Here is a 21,178-nt window from a genome sequence, read left to right as displayed (position 1 = left end):
AGCAACCTATAATAATATGCACTAGGAATGTAGTATCGTACACTAATATCATATGCATGCATGATACTAGTATATGACAATCCGCACTACGAGAAGCCTCATGGTGTTGTTATCATGGTTGCACTTATTATGTAAAATGCTCTTTACTTTAATATTTTAATCATTGGCCCATTTAGATTAAAGAATAATTGTGGTAGGGATGTGTATTAGATGGAGTAGATCTTGATTTGTGAAGTATTACCAGTGATACAAAGGAGGAACAAAATTGATAGGCGCCTACATGTTGGGCCTGGTCTTCAACATTCATCCACCACATCACAAATTCACCTTAAGATATTTCAGTGAGGTGCCTTTTTAAATAAAATTCCCAGTTTGGGCTTTCTAGACTTTGAACTAATTGTGTTTATATTTATAGAAGATCATTTTTACATAAAATTTTGCAATATTGATTTTTGAAATGTTTTTATTATTTTGTGCTATATGTTTATGAACCTTCGAGAATAAATTTCATAATTTTGTGGATATTGTTTAATAAACTTGTTGACATAAGTGACATATGGTGGTGATTTTACTAGCATGCACCTGCCACATTATTGTGAAGTTCTTTGAAATGATCCAAACTTCCTCAAACTTCCTCAAGTGTGTTCAATCAATAGTTGACAGAAGAAAATAGGAATGTTGGTAATTTTAATATTAATATCGTCTCAAAATTTATAATTTTTTACAAAACTTGTATTCTAGTCTATGTGGAGTTATATAACAAAGAAATTGAATTGGTCCACGAAAAAAAGATCGCAGGAGGTTATCACTTCTTCCACGTGAAAGCACATACCGTAGCATCCTCCATGGTTATACCTAGACTGATCTCATCTTTCTTGGATTCTTTTTCCTCCGTGGAAATGTGCTCGAATTCTGCAAGTACGGTTCGTTACTAGTTACTACTACAGAATTCAGAGGTTGTTGTAATAGACAGAAAAAACGTAAGGTACAAATAATCTGGTAATATAACGGGTCTAAACGGGGTAATAAACCGGTAATAGAGGCAAATCATATATATTACCTGAAATAATTTTGAAACATTATATGCGCTAGGAAAATGTCCATCATAAGTAAAACCAATTTGATGGCACAATTCTGATATACAGCACACAAATTCTTATTTTGTGCCCCGCCAATTAGCGTGCATCATATCACACCGAACCTGACTAATCGATCAACCAAAATATTGTGATTGAGCAGAAAATATTTAATATATTTTTCATATACAAACTTTAATCGTAGGTTGTTTGTCTTAAATTGTTGTGCAAAAATTTATAATCCTCCATGAATAAGAAGGCCAAGAAGATTACTACAAAATCCTGGAAACTATGTCCTTAACGCACTAGTAGTGTGCAAATTATGGTCAAATTCTATTTTATGAGTTGGATTTAGCATAGAATTTACCTCAAGTTATCAAAAATCCTAGGTAGTGCATGCGCAAATTTACTCTTGACGGACTGAACCTATGCCCCTTAATGTTTTCATGACATCTCGATTTCTTTGTTACCTACCTGCGCCTTTCATTAGTTGCGCGAGAGCAGCTTAACAAGAATTTCCCCGACATTCTCAGTTATCTTATCAGGGTGAATATGGGGATAGTCGTGAGTTGTTTTTCCCAAAGCCTAGGAAGTGAGCAAAACCTTCATGGTGTGGACATAAAATTTATTGATCCCATTACACTAGTTCTAAACTTAACTCATAGGACCTTATAGTGCTTTTATCGTAAATTAATAGCAAAAGTTAAGTATGAGAACATGTCGTCCTAGCTATACTAAGGTGTTGCAATCCTCCATTTCGTAGCACTGATCCGGTCTTCAGATAAGGTTGGACCTCCAAGGTTAGTCATTGAGTGAGGGATGGTGTGAGTCATGTGTATCCTTCCAGCAGGGAAGCATGACCCTATTATTTCCAACCCCCTTGCCATCCTTTAGAAAGTGTCATGCCCAATAGGCTAGTTAAGGACCAAGAGGCACGCGCCCTCTTAGCCTTATATACCTCGGGAAGTGCGATCCCCATCCTGAGCTGATATACATACCCCATCGAGTTCTCTAGGTGTGCCTTGACTTTCCGCGATGCATCATCAGCAAGCCCCTCGGGTGGTGAATTTGGTCACATTATGCATAGAAAGTTCAACTGTCGAGTCAGTATAAACAACTTCCGTCTATGAACACATGACCTTCAGTACGGCTTGAATGGTAAATTTCGGTTGCATGGCGCGGCTAGAATTTAATCCCCAGTTTTACCTTATCCAAAGGCTCCATTTGCCACGCGTGTGTGCAAACTATATATTCAAAATTGCTATGTATATTTTCTCAATACTAACGATGAGGTGCTATGCTACTTTAAAATCTATAAGGTAGAAGTTAAGAATCCACTTGAAAATAAAATAAAAAGAGTCTGCTCTGATTACCGTGGAGAGTACCTTTAAAAATAAGTACAATTTATTCTGTGCAGAACATTTTATTATTCAAAATAAAAGCCTCCCAATTCAACCCAGTCAAACGGCCGGGGTTGCGAAAGGAAAATCCTTACTCCAACAGATTTGGTTACCGACCTGTTAGATATATCTATTTATGATAAGCAAGGTAGGAGAGGGAATATCGACATCATGTCATGTCCTGAATAAGGTTCCACAAGAATGACATTGTCGTACTTACACACTTGCGGCTATTTGGCCAAAGTCAACGTGCCCATACTAAAAGGACAAAGCTTGGACGAAAGACTGTGGACTGCGATTTTCTAGGCTATGCTGAGCATAGCGTTGGCTATAGATTTCTAGTGGTGAAAGCTGAGGTGCCTGACGTGAGGGTTGATGAAACTATGGAGTCTAAAGATGCTACATTATTTGAGGATATTTTTATATGGGAGCTATGCATAGCACTTCTAGAAAGAATTCTTACGGGACTCCTCAGCCTACCATTCCATTGGAAAATTATGAACGAAATCATGATGAAAATCCTGAGGAGGAAGGCAAGAAAGCCCCAACTAGTAGCAAGAGACAGATGACTTATAATTTATGTGGTGAGGATTTAATTATGTACCTCGTGAATGATATTCCCAATTCTATTTCAGAAAATTGTGCATCTCCAGGTCTTGTCTACTAGATGGAAGCAGTCTGTGGCGAGATGGATTCATCATGGCATGACATAGGAGACACTGACCGTCCTTATGGTAGTAAGCCTATGGGTAAAAAGAATCTTAGGCTGATGGCATTATTGAAAAGTACAAGTCTAGACTTGTGTCCAAGGGTCATACCCAGAAAGAAGGAGAAGATTCCTTTGATACTTACTCACCGGTGGCCAGACTGGCCAACATCCAATTGTTACTCATGTTTGTAGCCTTGCATGCTTTACACGCCCATCAAATGGACGTCATGGTGGCTTTCCTAAACAAGGAGCTAGGCGAGGAAACTGACATCCCATAACCAGTTGGCTTTGAAGTAGATGATCACGAAGGAAATATGTGCAAGTTACTTAAATCTCCGTATAGCCTGAAGCAAGCACCTAGGAAATAGCATGAGAAGTTTGATGAAACTTTAACATCGTGTTGGATTTGTTCTTAATGTGGGTGACAAATGTGTATATCGCCATGGTTGAGGCGAAAGAGTTATATCTTTTTTGTATGTCGACGACATATTCATATTTGGAACCAAACTTAAAGTCATTGCGGAGGTTAAGAGTTCCAAAACTTAAAGTCATTGAGGAGTTAAGACTTCTATATGTCATAACTTTGAGATAAAAGATCACGGTATGGCTGATGTTATCTTGAACATCATACTGTCGAGTGATAATGGGGGTGGATTTACACTTCTACAATCCCAGCATGTTGTAAACCTTCTCCAAGAACATATGATCCTAGTGTGAATTCCAAGGTTCGAAGGCACAACTACCTATCAGTTGAGATACTCTCAAGTAATTTGTCAACTTATCCGCTATGAGGGCTGACATTATGTTTGCTTTGAACAAAACTGAACCTTTTTTTCAATCTGATTGATGCATACAGGAATGAGGGAATTTCTGTCAGGCGCCATGGACAAATGCATGACAAAGGATGATACGACAAAGAGTGTCATAAAAGAATAAATTGGCAAAGTAGTTTTTAGCAGTCTACTTTTTGTCTGGCTAGCGGCAAAGCCTTTGTTCTCAGTGTTCCCCATCTGCCATCAGCTGTTGTAGGCCTACCGACAAAGAAAGCACTTGACTCCTTGGCACCCTAATAGAAGAGTTATGCGCTATCTGGGACATCACTATAACAGAGACACAATGGTACTTGAATGGTATAGTGATGTGAATTGGATATCTTGTACTGATGAGATGAAGGCCACAAGTGAATATGCGTTTACACTTGGAGGCGGTGTTGTTTCATGGATGTCTTGCAAGCAAACTATCTTAACGAAGTCATGGAAGAAAAAAGAACTCATAGCATTAGACAAATCCTATACGGAATAAGAATGACTTCGTGAGCTTCGGACTTTCCAGTGGTTGAAAAGCTAATTCAGGCTATCCTTAATAACTATGATAATTAGTCACTGTAAATTAGGAAAAAAATTCAAAAGGACATAATGCAATCCACAAAGAAGATAAGAATAAGGAATTATGTCAAATATCTAAGAAACACCGACGTGATAGCATTGGATTATATCGAGTCGGCAAAGAATCAGGCAGACCCCTTCACAAAAGGGCTATCACATGTTGTGATGGAAAAATGCATCGAGGGGAGGTGGGTGGGTGGTTGGGTGGGTATGAGACCACATGAATTTCCCTGGTAGTAACCCAATCTATGTGATCAGAAATCCTATGAAGCAAGACCACGGGAAACTACAAGTTAACTTTGGAGGGTAACCTTGCTAACCCACTCCTTTGGAGAGGTAGCACTCTCGCAATCCGTATGACAACTTGAATTTTTTCTTAATGTGTTCTAAGACTTGTATAAGCAAGATGCTACCCTATATATAGAGGAGTCTTTGGAAGATCAGACATATATGAGACTGATTGTTGGTCAAGTGTATGAGATAGAGTAATCTCTACATTGCTCACGAATAAGCCAGTAGCGTGACTAGTATGCTCCACCACCCAGGTTAGCCTTCGACAGCCTAGTACCAGTATGACAATTAGTTAAACTTCATTATGCCAAACGGAAAATACAAGGCAAAGTCCACTGTTCAGTTTTGGATGAGTGTATCACTTTGCTCTAGGTGGATGTTCCATCCTAAGTGGTGTCCACTAAAAAAACTAGTATGTAAAAATAGTGTCCGGAATAGAGGACAACACCATAGGCCTCCAAGATTTGGTTCATGATTTTTTAATTATAGATGGGCTTAGGCCCATATACATAATAATTCTTGAAAAATCTCAAAGGACCATGTGTGGTTTCATGACACAATGGTGCAAAGTATAGTCTCACCTCATTACTAGAGGAGTGTTGAGCCCTTTTATAAGAGATTCTCTTCCACATGCTACTGAAGCTTAAAAAGAAAAGCGCAACACACGGGCTCCTCCTCCGCTGTCATGCCTCGCTCGCGCCCATCATGTTTTGTGAACGAGACGAGGCGAGCTCCAACCTAAGTCATGCTGGCCCTTAATCTTTTGCCGGTGAGTAATGAACAATCAATTGGAAATTACTTACGAGTCATTAACAGACATGCTACGAATCCGATACCTCAGATCATGGGTTGCTGCCGACTATGGCATGGGCTCAGCCCCACGTCTCGCCACCCGACCGCGCATATATTTGGGTCATTTTCAACCCTAGCCATCACCCAGATCAGATCTCATCTACTTAACCTCCCCGCGCACAACCCATCATATTTCCTCTCGCTATTGTTGCTTCCGGCGATCCCATCCTGTCTACCACGCGAACGGCTATACGAGAGAACGGGCCTCTGGAACTTTGTCCTTTGTAATCCTACACCGGGATAAGGGGAATTAGGTTTTTTTGGGAGTGCCTCAGCATGATTGCTCACTCCTATTGTCTTTGTCCTCTACTTGGACTAGTTCTCAGCCTCCCGAACAACATCATGTTTCACGAGACTGCCAACAAGTGTTCATCCCTCTCCTGTTCATTCCCGTGTTAGCGGTACTAGTTATATGATATTTAACCATCCCAAAATAAAGCTTTATAATGGCATTCGTAGTATATATATGCTCTATGCTTATTACCTGCTCAGAATGGTTAAATATCAACATGAGATTAATAATACTAATGCCATTATCAAGCTTTATTTCAGGATTAGATCAACCAGAAAATTGCTAATTATCCACCACTGCCCGCCTAGAATTGCCAAGATTCAGTGTACTCCCTCCATTCCCATATACAAGGCAGAAACTCATATTACAGGTACCAAGATAAAATTTAATGACTCCTTTGCAAGTCAACTTTTCTTTTTGTCAACCGGAATCATTAATACACCACAAGCATGCAACGAATGAATGGGAAGAAAGTGACCGAGTGTCGTTATGACTACATGCATGTAAGTATTAAAAAGTTGCTAGTACGAGGGAACATCCTTAATTTTTGCCTCGATTATTGTTGGTGGCCTTATATTGATGCAAAATGTATTTTTGATAGTGACCTTGTATAAGGGAATGGAGGGAGTACTTCCTCCCACGGATATCCTTTCTGTCCTAAACTTCTACAAATTACCCATCGCATAAAAATACAACAAAGAATATTCCTAGACTGGAAAATCAAAAGAAATTTGACCGTCAATAATTTGTAGGAAGAAACATGTGCATCGGTATGAACGCTGATATGCTGATAAAATACCTGGATCTTGCGGATGAGCAATAACGGAACCCGGCGGCGGAGAAGTCCTGAAGACAACAATCATTATGTGAAAACCCAGTCAAGCTCATATAGGCAGGGTAATAGGGTACACAGGAATGCCCGTTCATAGGCTAGGCTGAAGTAAAGAAATATTTGAAGATAGGGAAAAGAGATAGTAAAAGCAGAATTCCAGTTTTCAGCAATATATATTCAGTACCAGCTCTGAGCTTCTGTGTTATCATCTTCACGTGGGCCCTTTTCTTGAATTCCACGCTGGTCATTGAAGCCTTCCTCCGAGATGTCAGAAGTAATAAGGTGATCTTTTGGAAGCTTGCTAAATGTATCTTCCATTGCAGACTCTGTATGTGTCACTTTGTCTTCATCTTCCCCTAGATCCCAATTAACAGGTCAGGTAAGACACATGACACCCGTCGAATGGAAAATAAATAAATGGAAAGGCATGTTTGTCTCTTAGTATTGTGAAAACAGATTTTTTTTCAAAACTATGACGTATTTTGTAGCAATTTCGGAAACTATAGCACATAATGAAAAAAATGCAAAACTATGACCCTGTCGGCCACATGCAGGCCGAAAAGGTAGTTTTCGGCCAACTGTTGGCCGAAGTAGGGTTTTCGGCCTTGCCATGGCCGAAAAGTGGTTGAGCTGGCCGAAATGGCTGTTTTCGGCCGCTGTTTGGCCGAAAAGGTCTTTTTGGTCAAATGTAGGCCGAAATGTACTTTTTGGTCTACACTAGGCCGAAAAGTACATTTTGGTCTAGTGTAGGCCGAAAAGTCCCTTGGGCCCACCTTTCCGTTATCTGTTGGCCAATGTATTTTTCCACCAACCCCTTCCCGCCAACTCTTTCCCGCCAACCCCTTCTCGCAAACCCCTTTCTCCTCTGTACCTATAAAAAACCCTTCGGGCGGAGGTGGATAAGCATTCCAGTTTATTGTAGTCGAGATGTCCCATTATCCATTCGATCGTAGTTTTCACCCTGGGATTAGCAGGACTCTTCTGAGTCTAGTTACCGATTTCAGGATGAACAATAGGATAGTTCCATGGGACGAACTCACCGGTAGTGACACCATAATGAATGAGTTGGCTCACCAATTACGTAGGTCTGGGTGGCCTGAAAGGACCTATGAGGAGGTACGTAAAGAACTTCTTAGGTTGCATGAAAGGTGGAAGAAGGTGGTGGTGCCGAAGAGTGAAACTTTCAGAAGGCTTTCAGCAAATAATCCATCTTTATGGATTGAGGAGAGCCAGGACGAAGATGATATCTTCATGCCCCGCTTCTGGGTTCTGCATCGTCGAAGGGCAAGAGTTCTTCATCGTCCAAGGGCAAGAGTTCTCCATCCTCGAAGGGGCAATAGTTCTGCATCGACGGATGGCAAAAGGACCACATCATCGAAGGGCAAGAGGGCTGCATCAACGAAGGGGTTGGCGGGAAAATACATTGGCCAACAATTAACGGAAAAAGGTGGCCCAAGGGACTTTTCGGCCTAAACTTGACCAAAAAGTACTTTTCGGCCTACGATTGACCAACAAGTACTTTTCGGCCTACACTAGGCCAAAAAGTCCTTTTCGGCCAAAGGGTGGCCGAAAACACCCCTCTTCGGCCAGCTTTGCATCTTTTCGGCCAAGGCATGGCCGAAAACCCTATTTCGGCCTAGAGGTGGCCGAAAACACCCTTTTCGGCCAACACCTAGCTGACAGGGTGCTAGACTTGATATTTCTCCAAAGCATGCTGTAGTTTCCGAATTTGCTTCAAATAACGAGATAGTTTTGAAAAATATTGTGAAAACATAGGAGTAGAAAGAAAAGTAAGGACGTGATATAAATGCAGGTGGAAAATAGATTATAGGAAAAAACAAAAATTCTGTGAACTTATGCATTTGATTCAAATGAATAGGAAAACGTGCAAATCCTACTAAATGCAGTCCCATCAAAGTCATACCAAAGTGTAATTAGGATCCTATTATGCCACTAAAGACTCATGTCTCGTGCTTCTCCATAGGAATTATAGAAAGATGTTCAAGTGAATAGAAAAATTCCTGGGGCTTTCCCGTAAGTGGGATCAAATAAAAATATTTCCTCCACTTTTCTTTTGCTCCACTACTTTAAACCAAATGAAGTGTAGCGCTGCTAAGGGAGAACTTCCTGCTCCTACAGTATTTCTCTTGAATTGTATACGCCAGCAGCTCCCCTGACCAAAAATTTGAAGGAACACATAACATTCAAGACCTTACTATCTTGAAGCATCAATGCAATGTCCATTATCTATAATAGTTCAAAGGGCATCAAAATTTTGGACAACTGCTGGAGATACTATAATAAGTTGCAGCACTCTTTGCCAAGAAAGGCATAATCTACTCCATCCATCCAAATATATAGGGCCTAATATGTTTTCGCGGCTAACACTGACCACATGTTAGAGAAGTAATTTATGGCATTCAAGTTATACAAAACATACTGTCAAATTCTTATGTGAAAGGTGCTTCTAATGATATAAACATTATAGATCTCATATATTATTAATCTTATCAAAGGTCAAAGGCATCCTCAAAAAGCATATTAGACCCTATATATTTGGATGGAAGGTTGATAGACGCGATGATGTGGCATTTGATGGCAAGGAAACAGCTTCTACCATGCAGAACCCTTTACAAGGATACCGACGATGTTTTTTTATTAAGGGTACCAAGGATCGTTTTTAATGTAATTTTATTTAGTAGAAACTACGTAGGCTCACAGCCACTAAGAAAAAAAAAACAAAGTTAGATATCCTGGGGCACCTATCAGCCGGCTAACAGCAAACCTAACCCAAGAAGCTACAGCACGCCATCACCAGATGTCAAGTAAAAGGGATACCAATGATCGTATCCGTGCATGCATATCCGGCCCAAGGAAACATGCGAACTACTCCCTCCGTCCCAAAATAAATCTCTCAACTTTATAATAACTTTAATGTAATTGTAAAATTATATTAAAATCGAGACACTTATTTTAAAGTTATTATAAAATTGAGGCATTTATTTTGGGACGAAGGAAATATCTGTCTAAGCCGCATCTCCAGCCCAACCGCCGCCATGCACAACTTCGCAATGCGCTGGTGCCCCACATCCCTTCGTACCAGCCACCGCTGCACCTTCACTCCTCCTCCCTGTTCCACACGCCACGGCCACTGCTTGTTCCAGGAGCCAACACCGTCTTAGATGGTCAGATTGACATTGGGGAATAGAGGTCGTTCGTAGCCGGTATGACGCCGAGGACACCTGTCCCTAGTGGAACCATGTCGCGTTAAGCTGCCGGATGTTGAGTTGTACTATAGGCCTATTTTTTTTCATTTCCATTATTCTACTAGTGACGTGTGAGGCAAAGAGCTCGCCAGTAGTTCTCACTCATTATGACAGGTGTGCAGAGGCAAATCGCCGGTAGTTCCCATCATCATCTCTGGCGTGCGGGTGACATGCCACTTGCAACTACTTATCAGTGACGTGATATTAGTGGTGTGCCACCCTCAATCACTAATGAGCAAATTGACATGTCACTAGTAGGCTTTTTTGTTGTTGCTTTGAGACAGCATCCTCCCTCTTTAACTATAGATGGGCTTTAGGCCCATTTAAATAATAATTACTGAAAAGTCTAAGGCCATGTGGGGTGTCATGACATGGTAGTGGGAATTTTAGTGCCCCCTCGTGAGTGGAGGATAGTTAAGACCCCTTTATATAGGATTCTCTTTCACGTGCTATTGAAGCTTGAGAAGAGGAATGGTACACGGAAGCTTCTTCTCCGTTGTCTGCCACGCCTCGCTCACGCCCGTCGTTTTTCTTGAACGAGCCGAGTTGAGTACAAATTAATGTCATGCGTGCGGTTTATCCTTGCCGGTGAGGAAAAGTAATTTAACTAGGCAATTAATTATGAGTCATTAATGGGGGTGCTATGTATCAGATACGTCAGATCATGGATTATTGCCGACTTGGGCCTGGGCTCAGTCCCATATCTTCGTACCAAACCACCAATATATTGGGAGCGTCGGCGACCCTAGCCGTCACCTAGTTCAGACTGCATCTGCTCTACCTCTCACGCAAAACCCACCGTCGTTCCTCTCGCTGCATGTGCTTCCATCGATCACATCCCTTCCACCACATCCACAATTGTAATTGAGAGATGACATTCGGAACCCCGTCCTTTTGTTTTCCTGCACTGGGAGAATGCGACTAAGTTTTTGGGTAGCGTCTTGGTGCAACTACTTGTTGATGTTCGTCCTCTATTTCAACGATCTCCTTAGACTGCCCGACATCACAATGGTTGACGAGACCGCCAACAAGAGTGCTACTGAGAACACCTTTGTCGTCGCCGATCCAAAAACCTAATCATGTAGGAAATTTTCTATTCAAGGCTCTGATACAACATTGAAACCGTACTCATTTATGGGTGTCCAGTCCAATCATTGGCAGACCAAAACTACCTTGTGGTTCACAGCGATGAACGTGTTTTGGGTCGCTAGTGATACTCGTGAGGGAACAATTACTACTGGACAACAGAATGAGTTCAAAGAGGCTACTATTGTCTTTGTCGAAGCAGTTATGAGCATGATCAGAGCCAAGTTAGTTGACACATATCTCGATATGCAGGTTGCCAAGAACTTGTGGGATGTGCTCGAAGCAAAATTTGGCGCTACTGGTGCTAGAAGCGAGATCTATGTCATGGAGCTCCATGACTACAAGATGGTTGAGAACCGTCTTGTACTAAACTAGGCTAATGAGATAGAATGCATTGCTAAGGTGCTCACACATCTCAATTATATTTTAGTGCAAAAGTCTATCAGGTGATGCATAGTTGCTACACTCCGTCATTCTTGGAGGATCTTTGCTACTTCTTTGAAGCACCAAGATGTTGAGGATGTCATTGAGCACATGAGTGATGAAGAGAATTTGAGTGAAAAGGACTCACACGTTAAAGGAGGAGAGGGAATTTTAACCAACCTATATGATCCGTGATATCGTGAAGTAGGAACTGGGAAAACAAGCTACTGCTTAACTAAGGAGAGTAACCTTACAAACCAACTCTGTTGGAGATGTAGTACTCTCGCAATCGAGTGGCCAGTTAAGTTTCCTTGTAATGTGCTCTGAAGCTTGTATAAGCAAGATTCTATACTATAGAACAATGTTGGAAGAACACACATATATGAGCCCGACTGTTGGTCACAGTCTATGAGATAAGGTAATCTCTACTACGATCATGAATATGCCTGTAATGTCACTGATATGCATCATCTTTGGTGTTACCCTTCGGCAGCCTAGTATCGGTAAGACGTTCGGGGAACTTTATTATGCCTAACTGACAATTTAAGGGATAATCCAAAATACCGGTATATCAAAACTGTGTCTGAAATAGAGGACAACAATATACGCCTCTGAGATATGGTGGATGCCGTTGAATTATAGAAGGGCTTTAGGCCCACATAAATAATAATTCATGGAAAATCTCAAAGGCACACTTGGGGTGTCATGACATAGTGGTGTGAAGTTTAGTACCACCTCATGAGTGAAGGAGAGTTGAGACCCCTCTATAACGGATTCTTCACATGCTATTGAAACTTCAGACGGGGAGTGTTACATGCGGACTTCTCCTCCGCCATTCGCCTTGCCATGACAGGGCTTGACTACACGCGTTGTGTTTCATGAACGAGCCGAGCCGTGCTCGTACCTAAGTCATGTGTGCACTTAATTTTTGTTGTTTTTTGAGGAATGGATCATTGTTTTGCAATTAATTATGAGTCATTAACGGGTGCACTAAGAATCTTAGACGTCGAGTTGTGGGTTGTTGTCTACTTGGACGTGGGCTAAGACGCACGTCTACCTACCTGACCGCATATATATTGGAAGTGTCGGCAACGCCAGCTGTCACCCAGACCAGATCACATCTGCTCTATCTTTTCACGCCCAACCCACCGTCAATCCTCTCGCAGCTACTTCTTTCAGCTATCCTATCACATCCAGAACCGGGACTAAAGGCCGCGACCACGTGGAGCTCCACCTTTAGTCCCGGTTGGCTAAAGGAAATTTTATGATTTTTTTTGAATAATTTTTTATTTTCAAAATTTTGAATTATTTTAACCTCTAATCTCTAATCAGCACCCCTCATCACTGCTCAATTTATCCTCTAATCTCTAATCGCCCCTCATCATTCCAAATCATCTAACTTCCCGAACGGTCACCCATCCTCCCACTCCCCCAACCTGAGCACGCTTAACTTCCGGGTTCTATTCTCCCTCGTTTCCAAGTCTGCACTTGTTGTTTTCCTGACAATAGTAAGATGTCAATCTATTAACCCTCAGGAATTTTGCTTGAGCATGAAGTGACACATTTCACGGTTTGAGTTTGAAACTATTGTTTTAAAAAACAATAATTATTTAAAAAACAATAGTTATTTTGAATAATTAGTTTGACCATTTTTGACCAAAATTCAAAATAGCTGAAATAATTATTTAGTAACACTAATATTCTAGAATAATTAGTTTGACCATTGTTTGACCACAGTTTGAAATTTTTTCTATTTTTTCCACTCTAGATCTTAAAAGCCCCGTAACTTTTTGAGTAGATGATTTTTCATATAAAAAACTTTTTCATCCGAGTTAGTATGCAAAAGTTATGCCCATTTTTACAAATTCCAGAAAGATTTTACAAATAAAGTCGAAATACTAAAGGTCTCAACCCCATTAGCACCGGTTCGTGTCTCAAATCGGGACTAAAGGTCTAATCTTTAGTCCCGGTTTGAGGCACGAACCGGGACTAAAGGGCATCGCACCCTTTAGTCCCGGTTTGAGGCACAAACCGGGACTAAAGGGCGCAGGTGAACCGGGACTAATGCCTTAGCCGCACGAACCGGGACCAATGCTCACATTAGTCCCGGTTCGTGATTGAACCGGGACTAATGTGAATATTGGCCCGGAACCATAGCCTTGTTTTCTACTAGTGTGTGAAGTGTATCAAAGCGACTGCTTGCTCAGCGTGCTTGACATCACCATAGTTGATGAGGCCTTCAACAACAGTGCTTCTAATAACGCTTCTATATTCGCCGGAGCTTTGACCTGGTCGACCAGGGTACGATCTGTTCATCCCTCTCTAGTTTACTCATATATCACCATACTAGTTGTTTACATAGATAGATCTGCTCTATGCATAGTACGTTCTCAGATGGTTAAATACTAGTATTAGATTAATACTACCAATGTCATCATCTAGATTTATTTCTAGATTAAATCAATTTGAAAATTGCTAATTTATCCATCAATCCCCTGCTAGAATTGGCGAGATTCAGTGTATTTCTTCCCAGATATCCTTACTGCACTAACCCTCCTACAAATTACCCATGACCTGAAAACACCACTATGAGTGTTCCTAGACTGGAAAACAAAAGAAATTTTACTGTCAATAATTTGTAGGAAGAATCACGTGCATCGGTATAAACGTTGATATATTGATTAAAAAAAATACCTGGATCCTGTGGATGCGCAATAATGGAACTCGGCGGCGGAGAAGTCCTGAAGACAACAATCATTACGTGAAAATCTAGTCAAGTTCATGTAAGCAGGGTAATAGGTACACAGGAAAGTCAGTTCCTACGCTAGTCTCAAATAAAGAAATATTAGAAGATAGGGAAACGAGATAGTAGAAGCGGAGTGCCATTTGTCAGCCATATATATTCAGTACCAGCTATGAGCTTCTGTGTTATCATCTCCCCGTGGATCCTTTTCTTGAATTCCACGTTGCTCATGGAAGCCTTCCTTTAAGATGCCAGAAGTAATAAGGCGATCTTCTGTATGTGTAGACTCCAGTGCAGACTCTGTATGTGTCGCTTTATCTTCATCCTCCTCTAAATCCCAATTAACAGGTCAGGTGACACACATAGCATACTCGTCAAATGGGGAAAAGGTAAATGTGTGCTACATAAATGCATGTGCATGACAAATGATGGAAAACAGAGAAATTCTGTAAACATATGCATTTGGTTCAAATGAATAGGAAAACATACAAATCCTACTAAACACAGTCTAATAGAAGTCGTACCGAAGTGTAATTATGATGTTATTATATGCCACTAAAAACTCATTAGTCATGTCTCGTGCTTCTCCATAGAAATTCAAAGAAGATGTTCAAGTGAATCGAAAAAATCATGTGCTTTTGCTTTAAGTGAGATCAAATAAAAAAAATTCCTACACTTCTCTTTTGTTCCACTCCTTTGAACTAAATTAAGAATAGTGCTAAAAGAAAACTTCCTACTCCTACAGCTCTTCTCTATATTTTTCTATGAACCAAGCAAGTCTGAAATCCATTATACGAGCCAGCAAACTCATGACCCAACATTCAAAGGAATAAATAAGCTTCAAGACCTTACTATCTTGATGCATTAATGCAATGTCCATTATAACAAAAATGTGAATGACTATGGATGGTTTTGAACTACGCGACAGTATTTTGTCTAAAAGCAGAATGAAACAAGTATTACCTAAAATTTGCATAGGCGAAGAGGTGTCTGGTGTCACAACAGACCTGTTAACAAAAGAGCAACGCAGTTAAGGTAGGGAAAGAAGGGCAGTAGATTATTTGGCTAGAAATAACAGTTGTGCGTACCGGCTATCCAATGACATGGTGTTCACACACTCATCTTGCGTTTCTGTAGTCTGTTGTTCTTCCTCATATCCGACAGTGATCTTTTCATCAAAAGTCCTATCCACCGATTGAACGTTGAAGACAGGGCTACTTCGATGTGTTCTGAAGATGTCGATCAATAGGGCAGCTTCGCTCTCCATTTCACCATCACCACTGATCCCAATATTCGCAGATATCTCTTTAAGGCCTAACAAGTTGTCGATGCCGGCGTGTCGCAGGTCATGTTGCTCAGATTTGTTAGCATCGAACCTTAGCTTAAGCGTTTCTACTTTTGGCATTGCTCCTACAGCGAAGGCCAAGGATAGTGCAGCAGACGTGAATTTGAAAGTCCTGAGAAGTGCGAACCCCTCCTTGCCAAAGACGATTCTTTCTTTAGGGGCAACAAATACACAGATTGAGAGAGTAGTGAGGGCATGCAGTCCTTTAAGGATATCCATATTTTCCGTGGATGTCTCCCTAACTGCTACCTTCAAAATGCAGAGTTTCTGGAGATATCCGAACCACTTGGGGAGGCTTGGAAAGATGCAAGCCCGCGGGAACTCAAATCTTTCAAGAAGTGCCGGAGCACAGGATGCATTGCTCAAGGAGTCACAGGAAATGCTAAACTTTGAAGTGCCAGAGTCCATAATTAAAGATTTGAGTTCCTTGAACTCCCCAAGAATTGAGCTGAAATGCTTCATGTTTCCAACCAGACCGTCAGGCTTTACTGCAGAACATGTCACTCGAAGATCCCACAACTTTATCAGCTTGCCAAGCCCCAGCACATTTTCTGCTGAGTTAGAACATAGGCTAAAATCCCCCAGACTGCGAAGTGATGTCATGTGTACAATCCCATCAGGCAGATTAACCTGGCTTGGAAGGCAGAGGTGCAGTAGACTCTTCAGAGCAAAAATATCTGATGGAACAACAGATAGTGGAGCATCCACTTGTAGTGTTTCCATGTTTTGAAGCATCTGAACCTTGGCTGGAAGGCTGACGGTTATATTACTTTCAACCTTTAAATATTTCAACCGGAACAGTTCAGATATTGTAGTGAGGTCGAAAGTCTTGTCTTGATCCGCCCAGATGTGAAGATTCAGAACTCGAAGAAAGCCATAATCCCCAGTAGAAGGTGCGCATTCAAAAGATCCAAAATACAGAAGTGATCGAACATGGGAAGAAACCAAGTTTTCCGGTATATTTGCAACTTTTGCATCTCCAAATTGGACGGACAGTCGACGAACCATGTCAGCAAGGACTAGAGTTGATGGAAACTTGTCCACAGTAGTGATGAAGTTCTCCTCCATGGACTTGCACCTAATAAGATCCAGTACCATGTGGTGGACTGTACATGACAATACTTCGCCTTTATCATCGGTGTCTACAGCTTGGATCATTCCTCTACCAGCAAGCTCAGCAAAATAACCCTGAGCAACTCTGACTTTTTCTTCTACTTCATCTTCCTCTGTATCTTGCTGTTTTACTGCACCAATGAAACCTTCTTTTTTGCAAGTGACCCGAATAAAATCTTCTGATATCCACTGTCCCACGAGAACATCCTTCCAGACCGTGTATCCCTCTGGATACACATTAAAATAGAGCAAGCATGTCTTCAAGTGACGTGGAAGACTATTGTAAATAAGGTTTAGAACTTCTTCCATTACATCACAAGTAGGGTTTGCACTTAAAGTAGAGTCCAAAGAATATTTTATCTGCTCCCATTGCTCCATTATGAGGTTTGGTTCACTTATGCTGCCAATGTTCACAGTTGCTAATGGTAAGCCACCGGATGTGGTGATAACCCCATATGAAAGTTCTTCGAAATCTTGAGGAGAACCACACCCTGAGTCAGAAACTCCAGTGGAAAATAATTCTCGTGATTGATAATCAGTAACTGATCTCATCTTAAATATGTACTTTGACTGATAGCTACAGCAAGCCAATGCTGCATCCTCAATTTGTGTTGTGATGATTACTCTGCTGCAACAGTTGCCATCAGGAAAAGCACGCCTAACAGTATTCCATACTGATGGAGTCCATAACTCATCTATTATAACGAAGTACCTAGAAAATATATTTATGTTAGATTAAGACAACAGAAACAAATAGTAAAATAAATAAATTTGTTTGCAAGAGTCTTTTCAGTGGCCATGACCCGAATTTTAAACACCATACATTTAATAAAGTATAACTTATTTTATCATTACATTCCCATACAAATTTGTACTAAATCAGAGACAATTAATATGGATCGGAGGGAGTATATTAATTAGAATGGCTTCCATATTCGTACCCTCACTTTGGCCACTGATCGACTCTATTTTACAACGTCAAAATATGGCCACTCCATGGCTTCCATATTCGTTCCCTCGCTTTGGCCGCTGGTCGACTCTATTTTACACCTTCAAAATATGGCCACTCCGTTTTGCCCCTCTTCTTTTAAATCGCTGCTCAGTTTGTGTCGTTTCCATTAGGTCAAAGTGCTTTGACAACGTGTTTTCGATCAGAAATGCCCCTGAGTAACTAGCAGACCAGTTGCATCGCGTGTGTGGTGTGTTAGATGTGTATAGTTTATTATGTACATCCCCATTGTATAAGGGGCTTTTCTGCACTTTCTCACACATGTATATGTAATGGCACTTGGCCCTCAGGAAATACTAGTTGCTCACTTATCCAACATGGTATCAGATGCCAGGTTCCTCTTCCTCCCCCGCACGCTGCGGCTCCGTGCCTAGCCTCCTCGTCGCCGGCCCTCTCCTCCCCCGTCGTCGGCCACCTTCTCCGCGCCCGGCAGCTCCTGCCCGCGCCCGTGCTTCCGTGCCCAGCCACGTCTAGGCCCGGCCGTGTCCAGGCTGCGCCCCGGCCGCGCCCCGGCCGCGACCTCTCCATCCTGCTGTGGCCAGGCCGTGCCCCGGCCGCGTCGCCGCCCCTTCAACGCGCCCCCGCCGTGCCTCCAGCTGCGCGCGCCCAGGTCGCCCTCGCCTTCCCCCGCTGCCGTCGCATCTAGCTGGGGCGGCTGCTGCTTCACCTGCTGCCGCAGGTGCAGCCCCTTGGGCGGTCCTCCTCGCCTCCCAATCTTCCCGCTCGGTGCTGGCTCGAGCCAGCGTGAGGTTCTCAGCCCCGATCCAGATCGAGGGGCGTTGACCTTATCCAAAAAAAAGGCAAAAGAGAGGAAGAGTCGCACATAGTTTCTTCATGTCTTCTGCGGGCTATGTTGCTGTTCCTCGGTGCTCCGTGATCTTTAATGGCACCAACTACGCTGAGTTTGTGGGCTTCATGCGCATCCATATGCGAGGCCTTCTGCTGTGGGGCGTTCTCTCTGGCGAGGTTCCCTGTCCGCCCTGCCCGGTTGCTCCGGTGGCCCCTGTTCCGCCGGCACCGCCGATGCTTGCTGCTGAAGCTTCTCAGGCTGATCGGGATGCAGCCAAGGCTCTGGATGATGCTGCAGTTGACGCTTATGATCAGCAGGTATCCGCCTACTCTGCTGCTCTTTCTGTCTACCGGGATGATCTGTCCGCCTACACTCAGTGGTGCAATGATGATGCTCGAGCTGCTGCTGTTCTCACTGCGAGTGTCCTACCTCAGTTTTCTTCGGAGTTTATGGGTCTCAGCACTATTGCAGCAATGTGGTCCTATCTCTGTTAGCGCTATCAGCCCTCTGGCGATGCGCTCTACCTCTCTGTGGTGCGTCAGGAGCATGCTCTTCAGCAGGGTGACTTGTCTGTTGATGAGTTCTATTCTCAGTGTTCTGCCATCTGGCGTCAGCTTGACTCACTGAGGACAGTTGTTTGTGGAACTTGTCGTTGCTGTCAGACTACGCAGTCTGATTTGGAGTTTCAGAGGGTTCACGAGTTCCTAGCTCGTCTCCGCTCTGAGTTTGAGCCCAGACGTGCTCACTTGCTTGCTCGCGGTCGTGTTCCTATCTCGGAGGTGCTTGCCGAGCTTCGTGCTGAGGAGACCCGCCTTCGCTCTGCTGGATTGCTGGTGGTCCCGTCTGTGTTGGCTGCTCGTGCTCCCGTGTCGTCTGCTCGGCTCACCGCTCCACCGCTCCTCCCCACACCTTCAGGGGGGGTGAGTCGACCTGCTTACACTGAGAGGGGCCGGTCGCGCCGTGACACCTTCTGTGGCTACTGCTGTCGCCCAGGTCACCCAGAGTCTGATTGCCGTGAGAAGAAGCGAGACCAGCAGCGCTCCTCTTCCAGTGGGACTCCTGGATCTTCCTCGACTACGTCCCTCACTGACCAGGACATTGTGAGGCTCAAACGTCTCTTGGCCTCCTCAGGCTCCTCGTCGACTGGTTCAGCTGCTGCTGTGACTGCAGCCACTTCTCCACCACAGCAGGCATCTACACAGTCAGGTACATCTTCGTGGGTTTTGGATTCTGGAGCCTCCTTCCATATGTCTTCTGATTCTTCTGTATTATCCTCTCTTCGACCTCTTGATTCGCCTATTAATGTTCTTACTGCTGATGGCACATCTCTTCCTATTGCTAGTCGTGGTATTCTTTCCACTCCGTCCTTTTCTGTTCCAAGTGTTTCACATGTTCCTCGTCTTACCATGAATCTTTTTTCTGCTTCCCAACTTACTGATTCTGGTTGTCGTGTCGTTCTTGATACCGACTCTTGCTCCATTCAGGATCGTCACACCAAGGTCTTGGTTGGAGCTGGCCCTCCGTGCCGTGAGTCAGAGGGACTTTGGGAGGTTGACTGGCTTTGTGTTCCTTCCGCTGCCGCCACTTCTGCCAGCTCCCATGCTCTTGCCGCCTCTTCGTCCGCGTCCTTCCAGCAGTGGCATCATCGCCTTGGTCACATCTGTGGCTCTCGCTTGTCTTCTTTAGTTCGTCAAGGCCTCTTAGGGTCTGTATCTGGAGATGTCTCCTTACATTGTAATGGTTGCAGACTTGGCAAACAGACTCAGTTACCTTATCCTACTAGTGAGTCAGTATCTCAGCATCCGTTTGACTTAGTTTATTCTGATGTCTGGGGTCCTGCTCCCTTTGATTCGAAAGGTGGTCATCGCTACTATGTTTTGTTTATTGATGATTTCTCTCGCTACACTCGGCTCTACTTCATGAAATCTCGTAGCGAGGTTCTCTCTATATACAAATGGTTTGCTGCCATGGTTCACACTCAGTTTGCCACGTCCATTCGTACTTTTCGTGCTGACTCTGCTGGGGAGTATATCTCTCAGCTGTTGCATGATTTTCTAGCAGAATAGGGTACTCTTGCCTAGTTCTCATGTCCTGGGGCCCATGCTCAGAATGGCGTTGCCGAACGCAAGCATCGTCATTTGCTTGAGACGGCTCATGGCTAATGATTGCTGTTTCCCTTCCACCCCATTTTTTGGCTGAGGTTGTTTCCGCATCCACCTATCTCATCAACATTCAGCCCTCCACTGCTTTGCAGGGTGGTATCCCTATGGAGTGTATCCTGACACCAAGCTTCTAGAAACTCAACAAAAGTCTCTTAAGCTATGAAAGTTCAGTTTTACTTAATGTTAAAATCACAAAGCTACCGAGTTTTCCTCACAAATGCAGTGAGGAGAACCAAAAGAAAAGGAAGGCCAAGGTAATTAATCACATTTATTAACATGTTATTTAAATTTAATATTGTGCTATTGCGGCTCCAACTGTGTTTATAGCTATTTTGGTTCTAATATTAATCTGACTTATTATTTTCCCACTTCGATCCACCAGTCTAGGGTACCATGCAACCAGT

The 21,178-nt window shown here is 42.9% G+C and overlaps 1 protein-coding gene across 4 annotated transcripts in view; it reads right to left on the bottom strand.

Annotated features, from left to right (window-relative positions):
* LOC119361969 overlaps positions 1-21,178 on the bottom strand; it is a 54,244-nt gene that overhangs the window by 7,229 nt on the left and 25,837 nt on the right. For all 4 annotated transcript variants that reach the window (XM_037627149.1, XM_037627147.1, XM_037627146.1 and 1 more), the window contains exons 8-14: positions 15,444-17,525; positions 15,319-15,362; positions 14,523-14,685; positions 14,307-14,353; positions 7,022-7,193; positions 6,805-6,851; positions 833-912 (exon numbers count right to left, since the gene is read on the bottom strand). In XM_037627149.1, coding sequence (XP_037483046.1) covers positions 833-912; positions 6,805-6,851; positions 7,022-7,193; positions 14,307-14,353; positions 14,523-14,685; positions 15,319-15,362; positions 15,444-17,525 — 2,635 coding nt within the window. The remainder of the gene's footprint in view (positions 1-832; positions 913-6,804; positions 6,852-7,021; positions 7,194-14,306; positions 14,354-14,522; positions 14,686-15,318; positions 15,363-15,443; positions 17,526-21,178) is intronic.

The sequence above is a fragment of the Triticum dicoccoides genome, chromosome 2B (assembly GCF_002162155.2).
Source record: "Triticum dicoccoides isolate Atlit2015 ecotype Zavitan chromosome 2B, WEW_v2.0, whole genome shotgun sequence".
NCBI classification, from domain to species: domain Eukaryota; kingdom Viridiplantae; phylum Streptophyta; class Magnoliopsida; order Poales; family Poaceae; genus Triticum; species Triticum dicoccoides.
The sequence above is the reverse complement of the archived record's forward strand: the minus strand, read 5'-3'. Positions and strand labels throughout refer to the sequence as shown.